The 27,320-nt window shown below is 41.0% G+C and overlaps 1 protein-coding gene across 9 annotated transcripts in view; it reads left to right on the plus strand.

Annotated features, from left to right (window-relative positions):
* KIAA1109 (KIAA1109 ortholog) overlaps positions 1 to 27,320 on the plus strand; it is a 307,652-nt gene that overhangs the window by 211,657 nt on the left and 68,675 nt on the right. For 4 of the 9 annotated variants that reach the window (XM_040418406.1, XM_040418409.1, XM_040418410.1 and 1 more), the window contains 15 exons: positions 140 to 237; positions 856 to 1,041; positions 8,808 to 8,976; positions 9,542 to 9,753; positions 10,766 to 10,964; positions 13,171 to 13,230; positions 15,274 to 15,500; positions 17,093 to 17,290; positions 17,469 to 17,599; positions 17,767 to 17,890; positions 17,977 to 18,086; positions 20,721 to 20,811; positions 23,647 to 23,712; positions 25,599 to 25,840; positions 26,322 to 26,537. In XM_040418406.1, the coding sequence (XP_040274340.1) occupies positions 140 to 237; positions 856 to 1,041; positions 8,808 to 8,976; positions 9,542 to 9,753; positions 10,766 to 10,964; positions 13,171 to 13,230; positions 15,274 to 15,500; positions 17,093 to 17,290; positions 17,469 to 17,599; positions 17,767 to 17,890; positions 17,977 to 18,086; positions 20,721 to 20,811; positions 23,647 to 23,712; positions 25,599 to 25,840; positions 26,322 to 26,537 (2,329 nt within the window). The remainder of the gene's footprint in view (positions 1 to 139; positions 238 to 855; positions 1,042 to 8,807; positions 8,977 to 9,541; positions 9,754 to 10,765; positions 10,965 to 13,170; positions 13,231 to 15,273; positions 15,501 to 17,092; positions 17,291 to 17,468; positions 17,600 to 17,766; positions 17,891 to 17,976; positions 18,087 to 20,720; positions 20,812 to 23,646; positions 23,713 to 25,598; positions 25,841 to 26,321; positions 26,538 to 27,320) is intronic. The other 5 variants (XM_040418408.1, XM_040418412.1, XM_040418411.1 and 2 more) reach the window with 5 other exon arrangements.

Below are 27,320 nucleotides of genomic sequence, written 5' to 3' on the forward strand. Positions count from 1 at the left end.
GCAAGGAGAGGAATTTGGTCATTTCTGTCATATGTAGCAAAGAATAATCTTTTATTTGCTAAAACCATAATACCCCTAAAAGAACATTGGTTTTGTATAAGTAGCCCTGTCACGTAATGTATTCTGGCCAAATTTACAGGCGGAGAGCAACCAATTCCTCTCTGGAATGAACATGACGGCACCACAGATGGAGACAAACCAAAAATCCTCCTTTATTCCCTCAACTTACTTTTTAAGGTATAAACTTTGAATTTTACGGGCCAAAGGGAGTTGCAGTCATACCATGTAATGTCTTTGGGGCAAATCAAGCTGGGAAGTGCCATAGTCAAAAGGGTGCATGGGTTTTGCAGTTTGAATGTTGTGAATCTGTTTGCGTTTTTTTTCCAAGTGGACCCTTGCTGCAGTTTTGCCTGTGCAAATGCTGTGACAAAAATGGACGTGTCCTTTCCTGGTGCTTTGTTGAAAACAGCACAGAAAAAATCTGCAGCAGCGTGACCAACTCCCATTGAAAACAAAATAGGAGGAGGTTATTTGGTGCTCTGTGAATTCATTTCAGTTCATGTTTTTCATGGCACTTTGATCTTCTGTTCAGGTGCCGATCAGCGAGTGTAACCGCACCCACTGCATTGCTTTATAAAGAGCGTCTTATATGTGTTCTTCTTGTTATTTATGCCGCTGGGTTTTCTTTAAACCAAAAGATCCTGCAGGGACTGAATTTTTGGGGGTTTGAGTACCTCCCATAATTCATTATATCCAGTGGTATTGTATCATGTATCTTATTGAATTATTAGTGCTATTCTTTTTTTAATGTGAACAGTTAAGATTGACCTTTAAATAATTTTTTTTACTTCCTAGGGCATTCAAGTAACAGCTACGACTCCATCTATGAGAGCAGTCAGATTTGAGACTGGACTAATAGAACTGGAGTTGTCAAATCGGATTCAAACCAAGGCCGTGCCTGGAAGCAGCAGCTATTTGAAGCTCTTTGGGAAATGTCAGGTTGACTTGAACTTGGCTCTTGGGCAGATTGTGAAGCATCAGGTTAATTAATTTTTTTCTGAAAATATTTGTTTTAGACATTCTTCAAAGGTTGTACTGTTTATGTGTGTATTTTATACCAGTCTGGTTACTCCTACCATTGTATTTGTTAGTTCAAGATTATTTTCAGGGATCTGATGTGGGCTGCTTTTAACCTCTTCAGGACACATGACGTACCAGTACGGCATGTTGTCCTGGTACTTAAGGACACATGACATACCGGTACGTCATGTATAGTTCCGATCACCGGCGGGCGGTGATCAGAGCCCGGTGCCTGCTCAAATCATTGAGCAGGCACCACGGCTAAATGCGCGGGGGGGTCCCCTGACCCCCCCCCCCATGTCGGCGATCGCCGCAAACCGTAGGTCAATTCAGACCTGCGGTTTGCGGCTTTTACCTGTGGTTGCGGTGGCTGGTGGCAGTGCCATGGGGTCCCCATGCGGCTGTAGGAGGAACCCGATGGCATGGAAGACAGCGCGATGCCTAAGGAAGGCATCGCGCTGCCTTCCGGTGATGAGCCTGTGAGATCCAGCCCCCTGGATCTCACAGGCCAGAAGCTGTATGAGTAATACTCACTGTATTACTCATACAGCCAATGCATTCCAATACAGAAGTATTGGAATGCATTGTAAAGGATTAGACCCCCAAAAGTTGAAGTCCCAAAGTGGGACAAAAAATAAAGTGAAAAAAAAAGTTGAAAAAATTAATTCCCCCCCCCCCAAAAATTAAAAGTTTCAAGTAAAAATAAACAAAAACTTAATTTTCCCCAAATAAAGTTAAAAACAATTGGTAAAAAAAAGGGGGAAAAAAAGGGTATACATATTAGGTATTGCCACGTCCGTATCAACCGACTCTAAAAAACATATTACATGACCTAACCCCTCAGATGAACACCGTAAAAAAAAACTGTGCTAAATAAACAATTTTTTTGTCACCTTACATCACAAAAAGTACAACAGCAAGCGATCAAAAAGGCGTTTGCCCACCAAAATAGTACCAATCTAACCGTCACCTCATCCCGCAAAAAATGAGCCCCTACCTGAGACAATCGCCCAAAAAATATGGATACACTAAAACATCATTTAAAAAAAAAAAAAAAAAGCTGTTATTGTGTAAAACTTACAAACAATTGGTTAAAAAAAAAGGGGAAAAAAAGTATACATATTAGGTTTCGCCGTGTCCGTATCGACCGGCTCTATAAAAATATCACATGACTTAACCCCTCAGATGAACAGCATAAAATATAAAAACTGTACTAAATAAACCATTTTTTGTCACCTTACATCACAAAAAGTGTAATAGCAAGCGATCGAAAAGTAACACGCACCCCAAAATAGTGCCAATCAAACAGTCATCTCATCCCGCAAAAATCATACCCCACCCAAGATAATCGCCCAAAAACTGAAAGAATTATGGCTCTCAGACTATGGAAACACTAAAACATGATTTTTTTTGCTTCAAAAATGAAATCATTGTGTAAAACTTATATAAATAAAATAAAAAGTATACATATTAGGTATCGCCGCGTCCGTGACAACCTGGTCTATAAAAATACCACATGATCTAATCAGATGAATGTTGTAAATAAAAAATAAAAACTGTGCCAAAACAGCTATTTCTTGTTACCTTGCCTCACAAAAAGTGTAATATAGAGCAACCAAAAATCATATGTACCCTAAGCTACTACCAACAAAACTTCCACCCTATCCCGTAGTTTCTAAAATGGGGTCACTTTTTTGGAGTTTCTACTCTAGGGATGCATCAGGGGGGCTTCAAATGGGACATGGTGTCAAAAAAACCAGTCCAGCAAAATCTGCCTTCCAAAAACCGTATGGCATTCCTTTCCTTCTGCGCCTTGCCGTGTGCCCGTACAGTAGTTTACAACCACATATGGGGTGTTTCTGTAAACTACAGAATCAGGGTCATAAATATTGAGTTTTGTTTGGCTGTTAACCCTTGCTTTGTAACTGGAAAAAAAATATTAAAATGGAAATTGTGCCAAAAAAGTGAAATTTTTAAATTGCATCTCTATTTTCCAGTAATTCTTGTGGAACACCTAAAGGGTTAAGTTTGTAAAATCAGTTTTGAATACCTTGAGGGGTGTAAAGGGGGAATATTAATTACCAATATTTATGCAAATATTAATAATTAATATTCATAAATAGGAGTCGTCGTCTAGTGATGACTCCGCCTATTTATATCTTAAATAAAGAATAATACTTTCACTTTGCCTTACGCTAATCACTAAGCTAGCTGCAAGCGCCTAACTGAGCTAGCTACCGCTAATAAGCACACGTAGCACGATAGGTATAATACAAATAACATTTATTAACGCCTACAGTACACAATGCACTAACAATACAGTACTAAAAATACAGTACTAAACTACACTACACAATACCAAATTCCACCCACAAACTAACTATACAGTACACACACACACACATACATTAACAGCCCACCCAACCTGGACTAAAAACTATCCCTACAGGGAGATGACTATAGTAGCAGTGGATAGGGGTTTATGGCAACGGGATAGGGGTTAATGGTAGGACGCTATAGCAGGGGTACAGGTGTCAGGGATAGGGGTTGGTAAGGGTTATATGGAGGGGTACGTTGGTGGGATAGGGTAGGTAGAAGTTAATGATACTCAGCGCTCGTTGTCTAGGGGTGATCCTCTTCAGGGGGGGGCGGCTCGGCTCTTCCCTCAGTGCAGGGGCCGCCAGATATTTATGTCCGGCGGCCTGCACTGCCCACACTGTGGCGCGTGGGCTCGCGCCACTATCAGGGACACGTTGGCCGGCGCAGTGAGATGACGTCGGGGCCGCGCCACCTGACAGGCGGGAAAAGCCTTTGATCTCCCGCCTGTAACACTTCGCATTCCGGACAGCGCGATAGTAATCGCGCTGCCGGAATGCACATAATAGAAGGAGGGGAGGTTTCTCCCCTCTTCCTATTATGCATAATTATCTCCTGCGGCGCTGGAGATAATTAATACAAAGGACTCCGATTCTATTGAATCAGAGTTCTTTGAAGCATACAGGATGACCGGACTCTTGTCCTGTCATTCTGATGCAATTAACCAGATGGCATCAGTGTAAATGCTTGGGGCACATTCACACTGATACCTCTGGTTTTAGGTGACATTTTTCCCATCAATGGGGCCTATGGAGGGGATAATGATTATAAGGGGACATCATATATATAATATACATGTATATAGATGCTTGGGGCACATCCATACACATGTATACACCATATAGACATGATTTTGGGATATATACCTATGAGGGGACACATAGGGGGATATATATACATATAAGGGGGCACATATTCCCCACAGGGGCCACAATGAGCCCCTGTGGACTACTAAGGGCAGATGTGCGCAGATACTGGGCACATCTGTGCACATTATCCTATAATGTGGCTGTTAATGCATGCATATATATTATACATGCATGCACGTGTTTGCATGCATATATATATGCACATACGTCTCACTCTCAACCCTTCCTCAACAATTGGTGTAGTTTCTTAGATGGGGTCACTTTTATGGAGTTTATACTCTAGGGGTGCATCAGGGGGGCTTCAAATAGGACATGATGTCAAAAAAACTGTTCAGCAAAACCTGCCTTCCAAAAACCGTATGGCATTCCTTTCCTTCTGCGCCCTGCCGTGTGCCCCTACAGCAGTTTACGACCACTTATGGGGTGTTTCTGTAAATTACAGAATCAGGGCCATAAATATTGAGTTTTGTTTGGCTTGCTTTGTAACTGGAAATTTTTGGGTGGTTTCTATTATGTAAGCCTCGCAAAAGTCCCTAAAAATTGGGTTTTTGAAAATTTCTGAAAAATTTCAAGATTTGCTTCTAAACTTCTAAGCCTTGTAACATCCCCAAAAAATACAATATCATTCCCAAAATGATCCAAACATGAAGTAGACATACGGGGAATGTAAAGTAATAACTATTTTGGAGGTATTACTATGTATTATAGAAGTAGAGAAATTGAAACTTGGAAATCTGCAATTTTTTACAAATTTTTGGTAAATTTTGTATTTTTTTTTTATAAATAAAAAAAAAATAATTTGGACTTCATTTTACCACTGTCATGAAGTACAATATGTGATGAAAAAACTATCTCAGAATGGCCTGGAAAAGTCAAAGCGTTTTAAAGTTATCACCACTTAAAGTGACACTGGTCAGATTTGCAAAAAATGGCCTGGTCCTAAGGTGAAATAAGTGTCCTAAAGGGGTTAAAGAGATCCTTTCCGCATTAAAAATGCCCACCTTAACCACTGTATAGCATGGGGAGATTAAGACATACAGATTTCATATATGTATTTCTTAAAGGGATTCTGTCAGCTCGTTTTTAGACTATTGAGCTGTGTACATGTGCTGCCTGATCACCACTAGTGCTTTTATTCAGTAAAAAAATAAAAATAAATCTATATATGCAAATTAGGCTAGAAAGGAGCCCAAGGGGCTGTTACCAACGTTTCAGGAGCCCAGCCACGCCCACTGTGAAATCATTTTTTTGACTGAATTAAAGAGCTATGGAAAATGTATATTGTGGACGTGCTAGTGGCGATCTAGCAGCACATGTACACAGCTCTATAGGCTCAAACTAGGTGACAGAATCCCTTTAATCTCTTTAATTCTTTGCAGTAAGGCAGGAATCAGTCCAGACTCGATATGCTATACTGTATAATTTCTCTATCCCAGCTGATGAATATTCATACCTAATGTAAGTTAGCCCATCTCACACAACAATTAGCAAGCCATGCTCACTGCAGTTCTGAATGGCCCATATGTGGGATTTCAGAGCTGGTGATGTCAGCAGGCTCCAGAAGATCAAATTAGCATACCTATAACAGACCATTTTCAGCCATCTGCAGCGCAATAGAGTAACTTGAAAAGTAATGGTGGGTTTATACGGCCAGAGGAGCTACCGGTTATCGGGAAGGACAGGTTCTTATTAGTGATGAACGGCAGGGGTCATATTCGAATTCGTGATATTTCGTGAATATTTTGTAGAATATTTGCTGAATAGTCGCAAATTCGAATATTCCTTATATTCTACATTCTTTTTTTTTTTTACTCAAAAATCGGCAAGGTTAATGATCACGTAATAAGCGGAAAAAAACGGATCCGTCACTAAATACATTAAAAGTCAATGGGTGACTGCTCAATAGGCTCCATAAAACTTTTTTTTTTCCAGTTTTTATGACTGGACACAAAACGGAATGCTGCCGGAGCAGAAGACATGCTGATGCATCCTGAACGGATCTCTTTCCATTCAGAATGCATGAGGATTAAATGGAACTGCCGGATCTCAATACGGGAATGCTATTCCGCAATAATTGTTGGCTCTGGAACTGTTACTACAGAGCATTGAACCACAAAGCATTGACAGCTGTGATGTATATCCCAGGATCCATGCATTATTTTTTGCCCATAATATGTACGCCATCTTTTTTCTCCTGATGATAAGATAATGGCATCGGGTCCTGCTACTGGTCTCTCAAGGATTTACTGTAATCTGTAGAGTAACCTTCAGTTTTTTTATAGTGCCACCATATGGGAAATCTCATTAAAATCAATGAGCTTTATTTGTAATGCTCTCCATTCTGCTTTAAGAGGGTTCTGCATCTGAGACCCCCCCCCCAAAGTTAATACAGAGTTCCCCAATGGGTTATCTGAAAATATGTTATCAAAACCAGACAACCAGTGGTCACCTCCAGTGTATGGGGATGAGCAATGAAGAAAAAAACACAATGCAACAGCACTCTGCAAACCCAAATAACGTACAATAATGCCATAATTATAGAAAACATTCTGGTGCTCATGCTACGCTTACCGTATTTTTCGCCCTATAAGAGGCACCGGCCCATAAGACGCACCTAGGTTTTTGAGGAGGAAAATAAGAAAAAAAATATTTTTAACCAAAAGGTGTGCTTTTGGTGGGTTTGAACTAATGGCGGTCTGTGCATGACACTATTTCGGAGGATCTGTGGATGATGCACTGTTATGGGGTGGGGGATTTGTGGATGGCACTGTTATGTGGGGGATCTGTGGATGGCACTGTTATGGGGGGAGCTGTGGATGGCATTATGATGGTGGGGGGGATCTGTGGATGACATGATGGTGGGGGGGATCTGTGGATGGCATTATGATGGTGGGGGGGATCTGTGGATGGCATTATGATGGTAGGGGGGATCTGTGGATGGCATTATGATGGTGGGGGGGATCTGTGGATGGCATTATGATGGTGGGGGGGGGATCTGTGGATGACATTATGATGGTGGGGGGGATCTGTGGATGGCATTATGATGGTGGGGGGGATCTGTGGATGACACTGTTATGGGGTAGTGGATCTGTGGATGACACTGCTATATGTGTCATCCACAGATCCCCCCATAACAGTCCCATCCACAGACCCCCCCCATCATAATGCCATCCACAGACCCCCCCCCCATCATAATGCCATCCACAGACCCCCCCCCCCATCATAATGCCATCCACAGACCCCCCCATCATAATGCCATCCACAGACCCCCCCATCATAATGCCATCCACAGATCCCCCCCACCATCATAATGCCATCCACAGATCCCCCCCACCATCATAATGCCATCCACAGATCCCCCCCACCATCATAATGCCATCCACAGATCCCCCCATCATAATGCCATCCACAGACCCCCCCCCCATCATTATCCCATCCATACATCCCTAAGGAGGGGCTGTAGTAGGTGGGGAGAGCGGCAGGCAGTGCAGGCATTGTACTCTGGCCCGCCGCTCAGTATGTACTGTATTATACCTAGTGTTAATCATAATATCTAAACTGCGCTCCCCCTGCTCCCTATCTGTACCGTACTTACCGGTACACATGTCACACTCAGTCTCCTGTAGTAAGTGCTAGCAGGCAGGCCGGGCTGCAGGCGGCCGTAACTCCCTGAGGCCACGTGCCTGTTCCACCTGCTTTATTCATAAAGTAGGCGGAGCAGGCACATGACCTCAGTGAGTTACGGCCGCCTGCAGCCCGGCCTGCCTGCTAGCGCTTACTACAGGAGACGGAGTGTAACATGTGTACCGGTAAGTACGGTAGAGATGGGGAGCAGGGGGAGCGCAGTTTAGATATTATGATTAACACTAGGTATAATACAGTACATACTGAGCGGCGGGCCAGAGTACAGTGCCTTTATACTTAAAATCAGCCTATGGGGCAGACAGGCTAGTCAGAAGTTCACGACTGGCATCACTTGTCCTCATACAGAATCATTATTTTTGGACAGCATATCGCTGTTTACACAGCACCATCTGCCCAGGAACAATGATTTGATGTGATGCACGAAAGATCATTTAACTTGTTGAACGCGCGTTTTGCTAGTTCATTGGGTGATCGGCAGCACATTCTACATGGCCCTGTTCGTTGTAACGTTCGTTCCTGATAAATTAGGCTTTTGTGTTTGTGTTCTTTATTTGATATATTACTTCAATATCTTTTTAAGGTTTTAGACACTTATTTGTCTCTGATTTTAATACCTTCATTTAGATTAGCTTTAAATCTGTACAGTGATATATGAAGCTCTGTAATCGCAACTGCTCATACTTTTCACCTGAATCTATGCCTTAGCAGCCAGTCTGTCTGTTGCGAATATGTTCTGTGATGTCGATGGTTTATACTGCATACTGTATTTTGTCTGATGTTCGTTTAACACATCGTGCGTGTTGTGCATTTTTTAATCGTTTTCTATGACTTATACAGGTTTATGAAGAGGCTGGATCAGATTTTCATCAAGTTGCCTATTTTAAAACTCGCATTGGCTTGCGCAATGCATTCCAGGAGGAGATCGGTGGTTCAGCAGGCAGAGAAGCAGTACTTATTACTCTAAGTAGACCGATAGTCTATGCACAACCTGTGGCCTTTGACAGAGGTAGTAGGAACCATGTATTTTCTTTCTACCTTTACTTCACGACCTTCATACATAAATTGTTACACAGTGCTTTTATATCTCTAGCATTGAAGCACAAACCCACACTCAAATGTGCGTCTATAGTGTCATTTACACATATCTCTGAAGAAGGTTACTGGTTTGCCACCAACAAACAACTATCACTGAACAGCAAACAAACTTTAAAACGTAACCTACGTAACATAACCCAGCAAGGTAGACTGTCAGGCACAAGTCTCAGGAAATAGGAGTCGCTGTAATAGGGAGCTTAATATCTCTCAGCTGCAAAAACCATTACTCACAGCAAGATCAGCTCCTCTGTGCAAGAGGGCACTGTAACTCTTAACTCTCAAAGTGGTGCAGAGAGCATACTGGGTACAAGTGTCTCATTGATATGGTGCTGTAGTAAGCCTAGCTGACATCTTGAACACCTTGGATCACTAAGCATATTAGAAATGTGTCTTTCCATTATACAGCGGTAATTCTTTGTTTATATTCATAAATCCCCTCATCAAAATTATGAGAAAATTGTTTTGCTTCTTTTAAGCTGTGCTCTTCTGGCTGAATTACAAGGCAGCATATGATAACTGGAATGAACAGCGACTGGCACTAAACAAAGATATTCACATGGCGACTAAGGAGGTAGTGGACATGCTGCCAGGGATTCAACAGACATCTGCACAGGCGCTGGGAACGCTCTTCCTTCAACTAACAGTTAATGATCTGGGAATATGTTTACCCATCACAAATTCCCCACCGGTATGATGATAAATAGACACTGTTAAATGTTGCATGCTTGTGTAGATGTGTATAAATACACAATCCGTTCTAGAAGTATTTTGACAGTGACAGAATTCTCCCAGTTTAGGCCAGTGTCACACTTTTCCGGCAGTGGAACAGCCTGCCGAATCCATACTACAGTGTGCACATGTGTGCTGCCGGAAGTCGGCCAGGCCCTCATCACTATAATGGGGTGCGGCGGAGATCCGGCCGCAGCATGGCAAATATGCCAAGAGACGTCCGAACAAATACCTAAACTGGCCTTAGCCTAGGTACACCACCACAATGAATTACAAGAAATCCATCAATATATGATTTAAGTGTGGACTTTCAGCTTTACCTAAAGGGGATTACCAAAAATTTAGCTAACTGATTAGGAATTTCAGCCATTTTTACATAGTCCCAAACTGAAAACCAGTTTCATGGTCATGTATGGCCTGTAACCAGTTATGGAGATAAAGGCTCTGGAGTAGATTTCAAGTATTAGAATCTGCATTTTGTAGGTGCTCGTGGAAACTCTCTAAATATGCTAAAGAGGTGTCAATACAAGTTAAGAAAGCCACCATAAAACTGAAAAAAACATATCAAAGGCATAAGCATACCATCAGAATTACCAGTTAAAATAGCACAGCATGCTACACTACCTTGTCTGATAAAATGATGATAACCCAATGGGTTTGTCAGGCCGTTGGTGTCCGTCATATGATGGATCCGACATGGCTATCTTCATTCTGCTCCTGTGATCGAGCTAAACGACGGAAATAATGCTAATGTGAACAAAGCCTAATGTGGTAACCTAAAAAGAGATTTCTGCACTATATATTTAGGCACGTTTCTTAATTTATTGGCTTGTTTCCCCTCCCACCTTTTTTTATATTGTATTTTCTTAGCAAAACAGGCATGCACCAAATGTGTTTTTTTATTTTATTTATTTTTTTCCCTTGCTACAATTCTGATGCACAGCCGATAATAAATTTCCAATTCCCCCCAGGCAAATCATACAGCCGACTTTGATACTGGTTCTGCCTTGGTGCTCACAATAGAGAGCACTCTAATCACTGCCTGCTCTTCTGAGTCTTTGGTGAGCAAAGGGCACTTCAAAAACTTCTGCATTCGCTTTGCTGATGGTTTTGAAACCTCATGGGATGATTGGAAGCCAGAAATTAGAACGGACTTGGTTATGAATGCATGTAAGTATATTATTTCTATTCTTTGTATTCAACCGCTTAACCCCTTAGTAACCAGCCTGTTTTGAACCTTACTGACCAATTTTTTTCATTGTCACGTTCCAAAAGCTATAATTTTTTTATTTGTCTGTCGATGTAGTAATAGGCCTGTTTTTTTGAGGGACTAGTTTTAGATTTTAGGCTGGGTTCACATCTGCGCTGTGAACTCCAGCATTCTGTTCTGGCATAGCCAGATACCACCGTGCCCCACCAGATCCCCATTCACAGTAATGGGATCCAGCGGTAATCCATCCGCTTTCCGCCATATATGCCGACTTTTCCAGCTGAAAGCTGGCATGTCCAACGGATACAATGACTGGATTACAGTGCCGGAGAGCACAATGCAGATGAACCTGTGGACCCGTCCTAAAAAGGATTTTTCAAGACTTTATAACTGTGTGATGACCTATACTCTGGATAGGTCATCAGTATCTGATTGGTGGGGGCCTGAAACCCGGCACCCCCACTGATCAGCTGTTTGAGAAGGCAGTGTCGCTCGCAGTAGCCCTGCGGTCTTCTCCCAGCTTTTGCTAGGCCAGTGACGCCACGTTCATCAGTCACGTGGCCTAGGCGCAGCTCAGCCCCATTGAAGTGAATGGGGCCAAGCGCAATACCAAGCACAGCTGCTGTACAATGTACGACCTGTGCTTGGCGAGCACGGAGAAGGCTGTGGGATTCACAAGAGCACTGGTGCCTTCTTATACAGCTGATCAGCGGTGGTCCTGGGTGTCGGACCCCCACTGATCAGCCAGTGATGACCTATCCAGAGGATAAATCATCAGTTATAAGTTCTTGAAGACACTTTTAATGCACTATTTTAGGGTACACATAACTCATTGATAAACTTTTATTAACTCTTTCTGGGGGATGGGAAAAAACTGCGACATTGTGACATAACTTTATTCTTTTGGCTGGTGTGATTACAGCAATACCAAAAATTATTATTATTATTTATTACATTTTGCTGCTTTTGTGCGATTTAAAAACCCAATAAAACAATAAAGAAAATGTTTTTGCATCGCCACATCCGAAGATCCATAACTTTTTTTTATTTTTCTTTCTTCAGAACTGTGTGAGGACTTATAGTTTTCATGTTAACATTTTGGGGTACATAAGAATTTTCGATTGCTTTTTATTCCGTTATGTTTGGGTGGTGAATAAGCCAAAAATAGTAATTTTCGCGCTACTGTAGGGATTGTCCAAAGCGGAGACCCCTTCCCCATTTCAGCCATTCTCTACTGATTCTGTGCTTGTACAATTTACAATTTAGTTTTGATTGGAGTTTTCCTTTAAAAGTTTTCTTTGTGTTCCCTTAAAGGGGTTATCCCAGGAGTAATGTAAAAGGAGTAATGTAAAAAATGTCAATCAGACATCATATAGTACATGATAATCTCTTTCTAACAAAGCTAGAACCAGCCCTGCACCTCACATGGGTCCAGAGATCTCCCCATTCATTGCTCTGCTAGATTTATATCAAGCTGACAGCTCAAGGGGAGTGTCTTTTCTGCTGCAGCTAAGGGGGCGTGTCTCAGCTCTCCCTATCACAACTCAGGAGGCAGTTGAAGGACGATACTGAGCATGTGCGGCCATCTCAGTGAGCAGGACAAAGAAACTAACAGCATGTGGCGCTATACAGATATATTTTATTGACTAACTCAGTGACTATACTAAAGTTTTAATTACATGCAATTACAAAAGTATTCAGATCCAGGTGCTGGTTTGAAAACTGTAGAATATTTTTTAGTGGGGCAACCCCTTTAAGGAATGCAATAATCTCTCATCTGCTCTTTTTTTCTTGTTGCTCCTAGCAACAGTGGTTTGATGACACACATTTTATGTGAGTCTAGCTTACTTAGAAGAATATAGAGGGAGGGATAATTACACTGTCCACTGAGCAGGAAGAAATGCTACTGATTCCAGTTGTCCACGTGAAGATGTGCTGAGGCATCCTGGGATTGATAGCATAGGGAGGACAATCAGGTGAAATTTTAAATTCAAGGCGGTGTCTGATCTGAGACAGGAGGCTGAACCTCAGAGTACGGTATAGCTGGTATAGACTTCAGTTTGAAATTTATTACATTTAACTTATCAAATTTGTCACATCTTACTGTAGGCCACTTTTTTACTGAGATATAAAATATCTTTGTGAATTGATGTCTTCCTCTCTTAGGCGTGGTTCCTGATGGAACTTATGAAGTTTGCTCTAGGACCACAGGACAGGCTTCTGCAGGTAAGTGAATAATGGTGCACTAACTCTGGCATTAAATTATAGGTTTCTTCAATTTGAGACGGGTGCCTAGGGCCCAATAGTAAAATTAATTCTAGGGGCCCAGTGTACAACTACATGCAAATACCACCTGCTCACACAGGGGCAGGCAGCAGAGAGATGCAACAAGATTGATTATGGGGGTCACTTCAGCAACTTTGAGAAGGCAGGTCCCTGGGGAAAGAGGCCTGCCTCTGTGCCGAGATGTATTCTCAGCCACCCGATGCGTCCATGATAATGTACTGGACAGTTTGTTAAAGAGGACCTTTCACCGATTATTCCACTATGAACTAACTATACAGACATGGAAAGCGGCGCCCAGGGATCTCTCTGCACTTACTATTATCCCAGGGCGCCGCTCCATTCTCCTGCTATGCCCTCCGGTATCTCCGCTCACTAAGTTATAGTAGGTAGAGATTCCAGTCACTAAGTTATGGTAGGCGGAGTCAGCCCTTGTTCTGCTCTAGCGCTGGCCAATCGCAGCGCAGAGCTCACAGCCTAGGAGGTTATTTTCTCCCAGGCTGTGAGCTCTGCAATGCGATTGGCCAGCGCTACAGAAGAACAAGGGCAGACTCCGCCTACCATAACTTAGTGAACGGAGATACCGGAGGGCATAGCAGGAGAACGGAGCGGCGCCCAGGGATAATAGTAAGTGCAGTGAGATCCCCGGGCGCCGCTCTACATGTCTGTATAGTTAGTTCATAGTGTAATAATCGGTGAAAGGTCTTCTTTAAATAATCTACCTATTTTTTTTATATGGACGTAGGCTGGCTGAGACCCTGTACTTTGCTGATCTGTATTTAGTGCAGTAAGTCTAAGGTGTCGTGCCACTTGTGCAGAGAATGGGGTACTGGAGGCCGACTCACCTCTTCCCCTGTGGGCCATTCTCAACCTGGGCTTCTTAAAATGGGAACAAAGGCTGTAGGTGTCTGACAGGGATGTACAGTCCCCCCCTACATGCTCATTCGGTTTCGGCAGGCATGCATAAAATTATTAGAAATGATACTGGTGTTTTCACATGCGCTGTGTTTTACAAATCTGTAGCATTGCTGCGATTATGAAAAACATTGTAGCTAAAAGACGCCACAAAACCATGACCTGTCAACGCACCCTTCATATTCATTGTTCAGCTGACATTGATCTTATTTTTATAACCAGTGTAACATTGGGTACTTCTTGAGAACAGCATCAGTGTTACAAAATTTAAAATTGACTTCAATTTTGAAAAATTACAATACAAAATATCAAAAACCATACATTCAACAAAAAAGAAAGCTTAGCTAAAGTAGATAAAAGCAAAAGAAATGCAAAAGAAACAGAAAAAATCTGCCGAAGTAGACCAACATTTGGGATGTAATGATTTATATGAAACACGTGGGCAGTCAGGTCATTGCTCCCAGGCATACTTCATGCATGGATCCTGGAGAAGCAAGTCCAACAGAACACAAGAGAACAGATTCTGGACTTGGAAGATGTCAGTAAAAATAAAATCTTCTTTACTAGAAATACATCAAATAATCCACGTACGGTGCAGAACAAATCAACGTGTTTCGGACTTCACTTAGTCCTAACTCACGACAGGTATAGTAACTACCTGTATTCCCCATGTAATAATTCTGGAGCATCTATTCTTATGTCTCTATGTTGTGCCATTCCTGTATTATCCCTACTAGAAGTTATAAATAAATTGCTAGCAGTCTGTAGTAAAGATCTAGATGGGAACCATAAGAATAGATGCTCCACAATTGTTATTACATGGGGAATGCAAGTAGTTACTAAAACAGACATGTCAGGAGAGGGGACAGGTCCTCTTTAAATGTCAGAATGCATTATATTTTTTCCTGAACAGGATTACAAAAGTTTTATTTATCAGAAGCACTCTTTCCGTGTCATGTTTATTTTCACATTTTCAAATCTCAGAGTGGTTTGCATAGTCTTTTCTCACTTGTCTTGAATATATATATATATATATATATATATATATATTATTTTTTTTCTGTACTATAGAAAGCAGCAGTGCAGGCACATGGACCTTAAATGTTTTATGGAAGATGTGTGGCATTGATGTGCATATGGACCCAAATATTGGTAAAAGGCTTAATGCTCTTGGAAATACTCTAACCACGCTGACTGGGGAAGAAGACATAGATGACATTGCAGACCTAAACTCTGTGAACATAGGTGACCTGTCAGATAAAGACGAAGTTGACAGCATGACTCCCGCAGTATATGCAGTAAGTTCAAGCTGCATTTATTACTGTGTACAATATGCTGTAGTTGATGTCGTTGTTATGCTTTTCCATATACCAATTGTGGTAATGCATATACTGTGCACCTGTGATTAACATTTTATATTTCTGTGGCGAAAGCAAGTAGGAAATTTCTAAAAATAAAAGGTTAATAAAACTGTATGCTGTGTAACTAATACTGTGTTATATAGAGAAAAATAATGCAGTGGCCTCCATTGTTTTGTAAATGCTGTTAGATTAGGCTACTTTCACATCTGCGTTTTTGCTGCATCCATCATGGATCAGCAAAAACACTTCCGTTTGTGATAATGCAACCGGCTGCATCCCCCTACTCTCTTATAACTGTATTCTGCTGACTGTGCCTGCAGAAAATTCTGATTCTCTGTTGCTGCTCTAGCCTATTACCTGCATTTCTTCTGTGTGGTAGGCAATCTTTTGGTAATAGTTACATATTGGGGAATTGTGGATAAAACCACCCACTTCTCGTCCGTTTTACCTGTTTTTCCTTTCACACTAGCGTTTTTCTTTTCCGGCACTGAGTTCCGTCCTAGGGGCTCAATACCGGAAAAGAAGTGATCAGATTTATCCCCATGCATTCTGAATGGAGAGAAATCCATTCAGGATGCATCAGGATGTTTTCCGTTTAGTCTTTTTGACTTTTCAGGACGGAGATAATGCTGCGTTTTTTTTCTCCGTCCAAAATTCCGGAACACATGACGGATCCGGCATTAATTTACATTGAAATGTATTAGTGCTGGATCCGGCATTAAAAATACTGCAATGCCGGATCCGTCCTTCCGGTCTGTGCATGCGCAGACCTTTACAAATGTGAAAAAAAAATTAGAAACTGATCCATTTGTCCGTATGACAAACGGACAGACGGATCCGTTCTTGCAATGCATTTGTAAAACGGATCCGCATCCGGATCCCTCTACAAATGCTGTCCGTTTGCATGCAGATTGCCGAATCCGGCAGGCCGTTCCGGCGACGGAACTGCTTGCCGAATCACTCTGCTGCAAGTGTGAAAGTAGCCTTAGATAGGTATGAGAATAATTAAATCTAACAACTGTAGCAACCCTAAGTAGCACTCCCACAAAAATGTTTATTCTCTGACCTGTTAGAAAGGTACATGATGTAAATTGTAGTGGAGGTAATCTTCTTACCAGTGACTGTATTTGTGAGTTATCTCCTCCCTTCTGATCCTCTGCTGTGTCATGTGACCAGCAATCAGACTCTCCAAATAACACAGCTTCTTATGTGTGGACAGGAAGTCAGTTTCTCTATGTATTCCTATGGGAGCCTCAATGTCAGTCTTATAAGAATGAATAGAGAAGTAACTGACTTCCTGTCCTGTGTCAGTTGGAGATCAGAGAGCTGGTCACATGACCCAGCTGAGAATGAGAAGGGAGGTTATAACTCACAAATACAGACACTGATGAGATGATTGCATTCACTACAGATTACATCATGCACCTTTCGAACAGGTCAGAGAATAAAAATTTGTGTGGGAGTCTTTAACTATATTATACTGTGGAAAATAGTCTGAACTAGAACTAACCGTACTGTTTGCTGTTTAGAACTCAGAAGCAGTTTGTGTAAATGGAGAAAGCCTCAAACTTACCTTTGGTCAGCGACTTGTAAATCACCTACTTGGCCTGAACCCCAAACGTCAACGTTTCTCAGTCCCTGCAGATTATCTCTCTGGTTCAGAAATATCTGACTCCGTTTCTGTCGGGTCACATACGAATGCAAGCAGGTCTCATTCATGGGCAAATGTATGTAAAAATTGTCCAACCTTAATCAAATCAACCAAACTCGGATCACTGGTGAATGTCACAAGGAATGAAATTGACTCTTAATTCATGATTACTGCATGCCTAACTCACAGGGTTATTGGTTATAATAAAGTAAATGATACTGCTTATTGAAATTTCACAAGATCTCTTATTCCAGGAGACGGCAGACTACAGACGACCAGGGCAGTCTGGATGTCAGACTGTAGATCCCCGAGGACGGAAGTTTGTGAAGCGGCTTGTTGATATACGAGAGCTGAATGAACAAGCCAAAGTTATTGATGATCTCAAGTGAGTAGGCAGTGAGAGCGCATTTCCAAATCCATTTGAATAGAAGACTGTTTGCTTTTCTGTGTTCTATTCTCTAAATTTAGTTTCTCCACTTTTGTTTACGATGATAGGTTTGTAATTGACATTATTGAGTGTTTTTGAAAATAGCCGTTATTTTTTTCTCTAAGGAAACTTGGAGCAAGTGAAGGAACCATAAACCAGGAAATTCAGCGGTATCAACATCTTGAGTCCGTGGCGGTTAATGATATCCGTAGAGATGTCCGCAAGAAGCTGCGCAGGTCCAGTATGAGGGTGAGCTTTTACAGATGATCATATATATGTGTAGTACAAAAACAGTTTGTTGGAAATGTTTCACTTGTCTTTTTTTATGTTGAAAGGCTGCGTCACTGAAGGATAAGTGGGGTCTTGGATATAAACCTAGCTATAATCGTTCCAAGAGCATCAATGCATCTGGAAGACCACCTTTAAAACGAACAGACAGAGCAAGGTATTTTTATTTTGCATTTGATTTTTGTTCAATTTATAAAAACATGAAAACCGAAAAGTATGAAGGTACAAGCCCTTTCTACTGACCAGGGAAGAGGGAAAAAAACATCCTTATCTTTAAAGAGAACCTGTCACCACAAAATGCCATACCATCTGACAGCACCATGTTATAGAGCGGGAGAAGCTGAGCTGATTAATATTTCTTTTTTTATACATTTATATCTTTGCTCTTTCTAACAGTTAGGGCTCATTCAGATGACTGTATGAATTGGTCTGTGAACAGGTGTGGACTGTGTGTTTCCGCATCCATTGTTCCGTTCCACAAGAAAGATAGAGCGCGTCCTATTCTTGTCTGCAGTTGCGGCATTTGTATCACAGTGACGGCAATGTGCGGTCCGCAAATTGCGGACAGCAAAACACTACAGTCGTCTGAATGATCTCTGAATGAAGGTGTTATCAGTGACTTAAGACACTTATACACAGTCTTATCAGTCACTGATAACACATCCCTCCTGTACCAATAGCTGTTCACAGGAGGTGAAGAAGTAAAGCTATAAATATATAAATTACGTTAAGTTTTAATGAATCGTCTTTGAAAAAATTAAATATATCAATCTGCTCGGCTTCTCCTGCTCTATAACATGGCGCTTTCAGATTGCATTGCATTTTGTGGTGACAGGTTCTCTTTAAGAGGAGAGGCAAAGGGAGTGACCTTAAAGTGGTGCTCTAGGTAGAACAATCCTAAATGGTTCTTTGACAAGAAGTGATCAGCTGGAGTTTGTGGAGAAACCTGGCAGTAAGTGTTCACTTTTCGTGCAGCACCATGACAGGGCAAGCTAAGCATTATACAGTACCCATGTAGATTAATGGGTTGCTTGTGTAATGCAGGACAGACCAGGTCCTCCAGAGCAAGAGACATTCTTTCTTATCATTCTCTACTCTGTCCAAGAGCTAAGCATTTTTTACAAATAGGGTATGTGAAAATGGGGGTTGTACAGGCTCAACAAAAACCGTGCAGGAAGGTGGAATAATGTAAACTAATAAAAGAACCAATGCTTACCTTTTAAATCCATTGGCACAACAGTGTCCCCGTCACGTCAACGCACGTGACTGCTGCAATTAATGGCGAATGATTGGATGAAGCGGTCACATGTGTTAACATGATGTCAACACTGCAGCAAAGTAAACGAAAATCGGCCGGAGATTAAACCGTTAAGTAATGGTTCTTTTTTATCTTATGTAATCGCCCCGACCCATTTTAGATTTTTTTGTTGTTGATCCCAAACAACCCCTTTAATAAGGTGAGGTACCAGTCTACCTTTTAGACTGGGGCTACACGGAAACATGTTGCGTGACATGAAAATCATGTGAGAATGCATCTAACGAAAGTCAGTGGTGTCGCAGCGCTACACGTGACGTGCTATGACTGCAACTCGACAATCACAGGAAATCCAACACTGCTGGATATTTTTGGCGCAGGTCTGACGTTGCATGCAATTTTAACATATACAATTTGCATGCGTGGAACAGAAAATTGCAGACAAGTCGCACAAATATATTTGGTTGCACAACTTTTCTGAGGCTTACTATTGTGTGACAAATATAGTTGTGTAGCCCCGACCTTACTCCCATATAGATTCAAATGATATATGATAATTCAGCTATATGTAGCATGCATGAGTACCAACCGAGAAATCGCAAATAACATTTATGGAATTATTTATATTCCATCATTACAGAGAAAATATGTTTTATAATATAGTACTATTACTTGAGCTTCATATGAAGTGACATTTGTTTTCTGCAGAGACCCGTGCTTGTGTCAGATACTGACTAAGTAGAGACGTCATTGTAGAACAGTGGAATTTTTTATCTAGAATACATATTAGCGGAGTAGAAGGCTTATGAACCACCACCTTCGGCACTCCAGCTGCTGTGAAACTACAACTCCCAGTATGCACACTTGCTTGGCTGTTCTTGTATCTCCCATAGAAGTGAATGGAGCATGCTCCGAGTTGTAGTTTCAGAACAACTAGAGTGCCGGAGGTTGCTGATCCCTGTCCTATAGTGTAAAAGCACAACCACCTCTGCAATTTGCTGAAGTAAGATAACCCCTTTAATAAACTTGTACACCCCTGTGATTAAAAAAAAAAAAGCAGTAATGAAACCACGGGGTATTAGGTACATAATGTGTTTATAAGTTGCACCACAACTCACTTTAACATTACTGGCTTACATTCTAAGGGCTCATTCACACCTCCATATTACAGATCCTTATTAATTCTATTTTTCCCCTGAAAAATGGGGCCGATAAATTAAAATGGTTTTATTTGTATTCCTATTTTTATGCACATTTTTTTTTTTTTAAATAATGGGCAGCAATTTATCCATATTGATAGTTTTTACCCAACATACTGAATTTAAAAACTCGTTTTGTATTTCCATATAGTAGTTCACATGTATATTTGTTCAGTTTTTACATCTGTTTAAGAAATAGAATATTTTTTTTTTAAAGTACAGTTTATTGCAAACGATGTATATGGAAAAATTGTAAAACAAAATCCAAACTTTATTGCGACCCATATGTAAAGGAGCCCTAAGAGTGATCACACTTTTCTTTTCATCTCTTATGAAGCTCAAGGTTAGATGGTGAAGAACTTCCTGAAATACGTATCGAGGCTGCTTCCCCTGCTGGTCCAAGAGTGACCTTCAACATTCAGGACAGTGTAAGTACAGCACTTGGGCATATGCATGGCATCACATCAATTCTATATTCGTAAATCTTTTTGTGGTTTTAGAACTATTAACCTTAAAGTATACCTATATGCTGAATTTATATTTGTCTATAACATTAACCATAAACCTGTGGTAAAGTCCCCAATAATGGACTAGATATATAATGGTCGAGCGCTCAGAGGTCTTCCACCTAAGACCAATAATATTAAAAACCAATAAAAAATGGTGGCGCTTCAGAGCTGACACACAACCAATAATGAGAATATTTGATAAAAAGCAAACAACACAGTAAAAGCATTGTGAGCAGATAGAACAAAGAATTAAATATGAGATAAACTATAGCACCAGGTATGACAGTATGTCCAGGAGGCTAAAACTCTACCAATGTGCAGGGCTCTCAGTTGTAAGCCCTCATGACATGTACCACAAAGGTCATAAGGGGTTATATACGATAGCCACGATAAATGACTATTTTTGGCAAGTAAGAGGGGACTAGACAAAAATGGCTGTTGGTTTGTATGCCAATATGTCCCTTAATACCACTGCCAAATGACATTAGTCATATAATAGACCTAAGTGTGTCCTTAAAAGTCACATGATAAATTCAAAAGTTGGTTATGTCCCCAGCTGAATATCAATTCATTATAATGTAATAACTTGCTGATAAAGAATAGATCCACGGACCCATTATTTGAACTGTCTTGATAATGGGTAAGCAGTAAACTAGTTTCCACACCCCTACAATGTATTCATTTGGGGCCACTAAAAAAGTCACTGTACAGTGTAAGGTGTAGCTGTAATTATTGGTGATAATTGAGTTCTTTGTATAAAGACTGACTGTTCTGTAGTGAGCTTCTCCCTTTGCGATCTCCACTGTGATGTTATCGGTAATGGGGTTGCGTCTGCATAATAACTGCTTGTAAGCTTCTTTAATCCCCATAGTGTCCGTGCTCTAGTACATCCTCAGCAACCTATATATATAGATATTAGCGGCCTATCCATGGCAACCTATGCATATAGAGTTATTAGCGGCCTATCCATATAGAGATATTAGCGGCCTATCCACAGCAACCTATACATATAGAGATATTAGCGGCCTAGCCACAGCAACCTATACATATAGAGAGAATAGCTGCCTATACATATAGAGATATTAGCCACTTATCCACAGCAACCTACACATATAGCTATATCAGCAGCCTATCCACGGCAACCTATACCTATAGAAATACTGTTTTAGCAGCCTATTCACAGCAACCTATACATATAGAGATATTAACAGCCTGTCTGTGGCAACCTATACCTGTAGAGATATTTTCAGCCTTGTATGGATATTAGTCAGTTCCAAACATGCAGCAATAATTGTCAGAGCAAGTTTGTGTGTAAATTGAATGCCTTCAACCAAGTCTTCCTGAACTACTTTTTCAGTAAATGATGGTGAATAGGATAGAGAAAGGCGCTCATAGGGTAAGTATGTTCAGTAAATAAAAATTCTACTGTAAGAGATGGTTTGCTCACCTATTGCGGTTGCACCAATTGGGCGCAACCACAATGAAGGCCAAAAGAAGAGAAATGCAACGGTTGGTGCAGCCTAGATTCGTCCGATCGCCTTGGGCAGGAGCCACCCTGTCGCTCGGGTAATGGTAGAAGAGAAGAAACGCTGAACTTTACGTCGAGTGTATGGACCTTAGAAGGGCACACTAACACAACCGGTCGTAAGCAATATTTAAGTTTCAGCAATTTTCCATTTTATTCACAGACAACGCGTTTCGGGGTAGTGGAGACCCCTTTATCAAGTCTAGGCCGGGTCAGCAGAGCGGATGCCGCGGCTGATTCCAAGTTGCACGAGGAAGACCCTGACCTGGTCCTCGTGCAACTTGGAATCAGCCGCGGCACCCGCTCTGCTGACCCGGCCTAGACTTGATAAAAGGGTCTCCAGTACCCCGAAACGCGTTGTCTATGAATAAAACAGAAAATTGTTGAAACTTAAATATTGCTTACGACCGGTTTTGTTAGTGTGCCCTCTAAGGTCCATACGCTCGACGTAAAGTTCAGCGTTTCTTCTCTTCTCTACTACTTTTTCAGTAGAATAGGTTTTCACTTCACCGTCAACTTGGTGTAAAGACAAAAACTTGGCCCGAAACCGATTCCTGGTGGAAGGGCCCTGCACATTGGTGGAGTTTTAGCCTCCTGGTGCTATATGTTATATGCTATTTCATATTTAATTTGTTGTTCTATGTGCTATCAATTCTTTTATTGTGCTGTTTAGTTTTTATTTAATATTCCCATTACTGTGTGTCAGCTCTGAAGCGCCAACATTATTCATATTTATTTATATTTTTGGTTATTAAGCCTTTCAAACTAATTTAGGACACATTTTTCTCATTATTAGAGGGATGATAGCAGGTTTATGTGGTTATAGAGCTCGCACATCATCCAGTTCATCTACTTTTATTGGCTTGCTGTGAGCTCTCTGAATGTCAGCAGGGTTGTTATTTGGTTCCTTTGGGTTCATATATGTCTGTCTACTTTAGCTTCGTCATTGAAGAGTGGAGGTTTTGAATTAACGTATATTGACCGAGTAATGGTCATTTAGGCACCAGAGAAAACAAAGCTATAAATTAGAATTTCAATGCCACTCAGGAAATGTCATCTGTGACTCTTTCTTCTGACGTATATGCAGCAGTACCTCTAGTCTGACCTACTTCGTATGTGTTTGACCTGCATCTAAACATCTAAGCTGTGATTGGTTTTCTGTTGTTAAGTACTACTATCTAAAATTACTATCTAAAAAAAATTTTTTTTCTTCTTTTCAAAAATTGAAGTTGAATAATACAGTTTTAGGAATAAATCGTCAGTCTCGATATTCTGGGGAGGAAGGGTATTTCAAGGTATTTGTAAATGAAAAACTTGTAAATCTACTCAAGCTTCATTCAGATGTTATCCTTTCTCTTTGTTACGTGAAACAATAGCAGAATGTGCATCAACTAGTCTCATTTATTGCCGGTTCAAATCACAGATTGATAATTTGGGTAACAAACCTTGCTTTAGTAACAAAAGTTAACATATTTTGTTTTACTATAAGCGTATAGCATTTTTTGTGACTTAATTTTTCAGCACAAAAAACTGCATAAACATTTAAGGGGTTGTCCAATCCTTTACAAGTGATGGTCTATCGGCAGTATAGGCCATCACTATCTGATCCGCTGGGGTCCGACACCGGCTCTGCAGTCGCTCCAGCACTGTCCTATGTGCAGTGGATGAAGCTGGTGACTGCACCACTGCTCCCATTGAACAGCTGATCGTCAGGGTTACAGAGTCTCAGCCACCCGCAGATCCAATAATGATGGCTTATCCTGAGGCCATCACTTGTGAAGGAATGGACACATTGACATTGCATGTAATATATGGGGGGAAAAAACATTTTGGTAAGGGGTTTTAATTAAAAATGAGATTGGGAGGTGTGTACACATAGACTGTAGACAGTGAAGAAATCCCACACAAGGCAGGGGAAAACAGCAGAATCCTGGACATACTGGTCCAGCAAGTATTACTGGGAGAAATACATCCGTATGAAAAATCCAAAACAGGTCGCAAACTGAATATCAGGGGGTTTTGAAAGTGAATGAAGATTGCAGAAATTTAGTACAACTCATGTAAAAACGGACAAATTAGAAGCATTTCTGCTATCCACAGCACTTGGCTATTTCCAGCAGTCCCACAGAGCATGAATGAAGCGGCAGTCGACATCTGCGACCTGCATCCCTTTTTTATAGAGGGTCATAGGACATCCATTCTCGAGATCATGGGCGTCCCAGTCATCAGATCCATGCAGATCAGATAGCTGTCCCCTATCCTGTGGGTAGTGGATACGTTTCTTGGCACAACCCCTTTAATTTGGACATTTCAGCACTTCTGTTGCTAAAACAAATGAGAGTATTTTCTCATTTGTTTTAGCAAATGAGCAAACTCCTTAAAGGGGTAGGTGCAAAAGATTTTATAGAATAGAAAACTAAGCATGTTAAGTCTCCTGATGCTCCAGTGGTTGCTGACTATCTTTCCTTTCACTGCAGCCGTGATGTGCTATACATACATGTTACCATACATTATGGCAGCGCCATTGAGTTCAGTAGCTGCAGCGATCACATATATGTATGGGACTGCTGGGAGGTGAGTAATGTTTAGTTAGCTATTCTGTAACATTTCCTGACGCTACTTTCGATTCTTGTATTCCCGGACAACCCCTTAAATGAAAATAAAAGGACATGCATTTTAACATGATCAGTGGAGATCTTGTTGGTTGTACACGTGTGGTAAATAACTGGGTCATTTTAGTCATTAGGAATCTCCACAAATCTCTTATGAACCGGTTACAAATGAGGTTGCTGTACAGTTTTCTGCATGAGTCTGCATGAGTAATTTCTTATCACTAATAGAGCATCTTTGATTTTCAGGCAGTCCTAATGAATCAGTCTACCATCTTGTATGGCTACAGTGCTACATGTTACTTGCTCTTGGTGGCTGGGTTTTCATCCTATGTGCTCTTTCAGTATACCACTTAATTTACTTCATTTCTTCCATTATTCTCTTGCTAATCAGTGTTTGTTACAAGGGAGAACGCTTGGGATTTTACTTACTACCGTTCTTCTTTATGTCATTTTTGTATTTCATCACCAGCAAATGGTTGCTTACATGATGTCAGGCAAAAAAAAGCCATGCATAAGGGAAATGTTTTCTTCTAACTCCACATATTCTATGTTTTTCCCCTTTGACGCAGTTTCCAGAGGAGGTAGATGGTGCTCTGTTGTCAGTTTCCATTGATGGTCCATCTCATTACCCATCCATTAGTGATGGTTCACATTCCGTGTTCAGTTCCCCCAACACCCCACACGTGTTTTCACCAGGCATTCCTTTCCAGACCGAAGAAAAGAGAGAGGACACTACTTCATCATCATCAGAAGAGTCCGAAAAAGAGGAAGAACACGACAGAGAAAAGATGTATATTTACAGGAAGCCTCAGTAAGTGCCCTTGAGTCTGTTATTTCTCATTTTATATTGAAGTATATATTAATACATTATTACATTCTTAATTTTATTATTATGTATATTATAATTAATAATTTTTAAGTTCCAGAAGAGCATTGCTTGACCTATAAGACTCCTCACGCCATTTAGTTGCTTACCATAAGGAAATATAGTATCCCCCCGAATCCTAATCTAGGCCTCTCACCCAGTTCTCTCTGCTCTGATACTGATGAGTGGGAATCACAGCAAAACAGCTGTCTGCAGATGAGAACCTGGCTTAATTATTATCCAAGTCATGTCTCAAGGCATATTTAAAAGGTTGAACATTGACTTGTAGGATAGCTGCCTTACATCTGGTGGCATTAGAAGCAGAGCTTGCGAAGACCCTCTTTGCTCTAGAAACATATTTTAATAATGTAGTTTCTCAAAAAGTGTTGAAGTGCTAAGGATGCCATGCTGTTTCTCTAACACTCAGACCGAACAACCGGAGGAAGTCTTCTGGATTTGCCGCAGTCCATCAGCTTTTTACAGAACGCTGGCCATCTACACCATCCAACCGAAATGTGTCCAGCACTGCCACTGAAAGGAACATAGACTTTGAGCTAGACATAAGAGTGGAAATTGACTGTGGAAAATGTGTGCTACACCCAACAATTCTCCAGCCAGATCCTGATGACATAAGTTTAAAAAGGTAAATTTGGATCATTTAGTAGTCAAGCGCATACTGTTAAACTATATAGTTATATGTAATGGCTCCTGCTGAGCCGCAGTGAGCCCTTGTAAAATCACTATGCATGATACATTGGTGAAAAAATATTCATTGAAAATGTAAAATCAGTATTTTACACCATAACCACACACTATAGACAGTTCTCATCTACAGTATCTTAGTAATATATTTCTGTTCTGATTAGTATTTGGATTGCTTTGATTTTTTTTTCAGATGTGAAACTCCATTTTGTGTACATAAAAATTATTTACTTGATAACTTGTTTGCTTAACTATCAGCTTTTTACATTGAAGATCCAGGGGGCCTTACTTATGCTCAGAACTGTCATGAAGACTAAATGACTCCAAAGATGTCCATAGCCTATAAAGCCAGAATATCTGCATTGAAATGGATTGTGAAAGTACTGTCGTGGGGACACAGCGGTAGAGCAGCGGTAGCCTTTGAGCTTATTGCTCTTAAGGGGTTGTACAGGATTTTTATACCATGGCCTATTATTAGAATAGGCCCTCAATATCTGATCGGTGGGGATCTGACACCTGACAACGCTCAGCTGTTTTGAAGTAGCTTTGGCGCTGGAACCACACAGTTCCATACATTGTGTAGTGACCAGCAGTGATGGCCAGTTCGCATTGTTCGCCTGCGAACATATGTGGGCTCCCATCTTTTTTCACAAGCAGTTCCGAGAACAGCCACCGGGGGCCTTCATCGGGCTGTTCTCTGAACTGCCTGCTCTCGGTGACCGCA

This window comes from Bufo bufo, chromosome 2, assembly GCF_905171765.1.
Source record: "Bufo bufo chromosome 2, aBufBuf1.1, whole genome shotgun sequence".
NCBI classification, from domain to species: domain Eukaryota; kingdom Metazoa; phylum Chordata; class Amphibia; order Anura; family Bufonidae; genus Bufo; species Bufo bufo.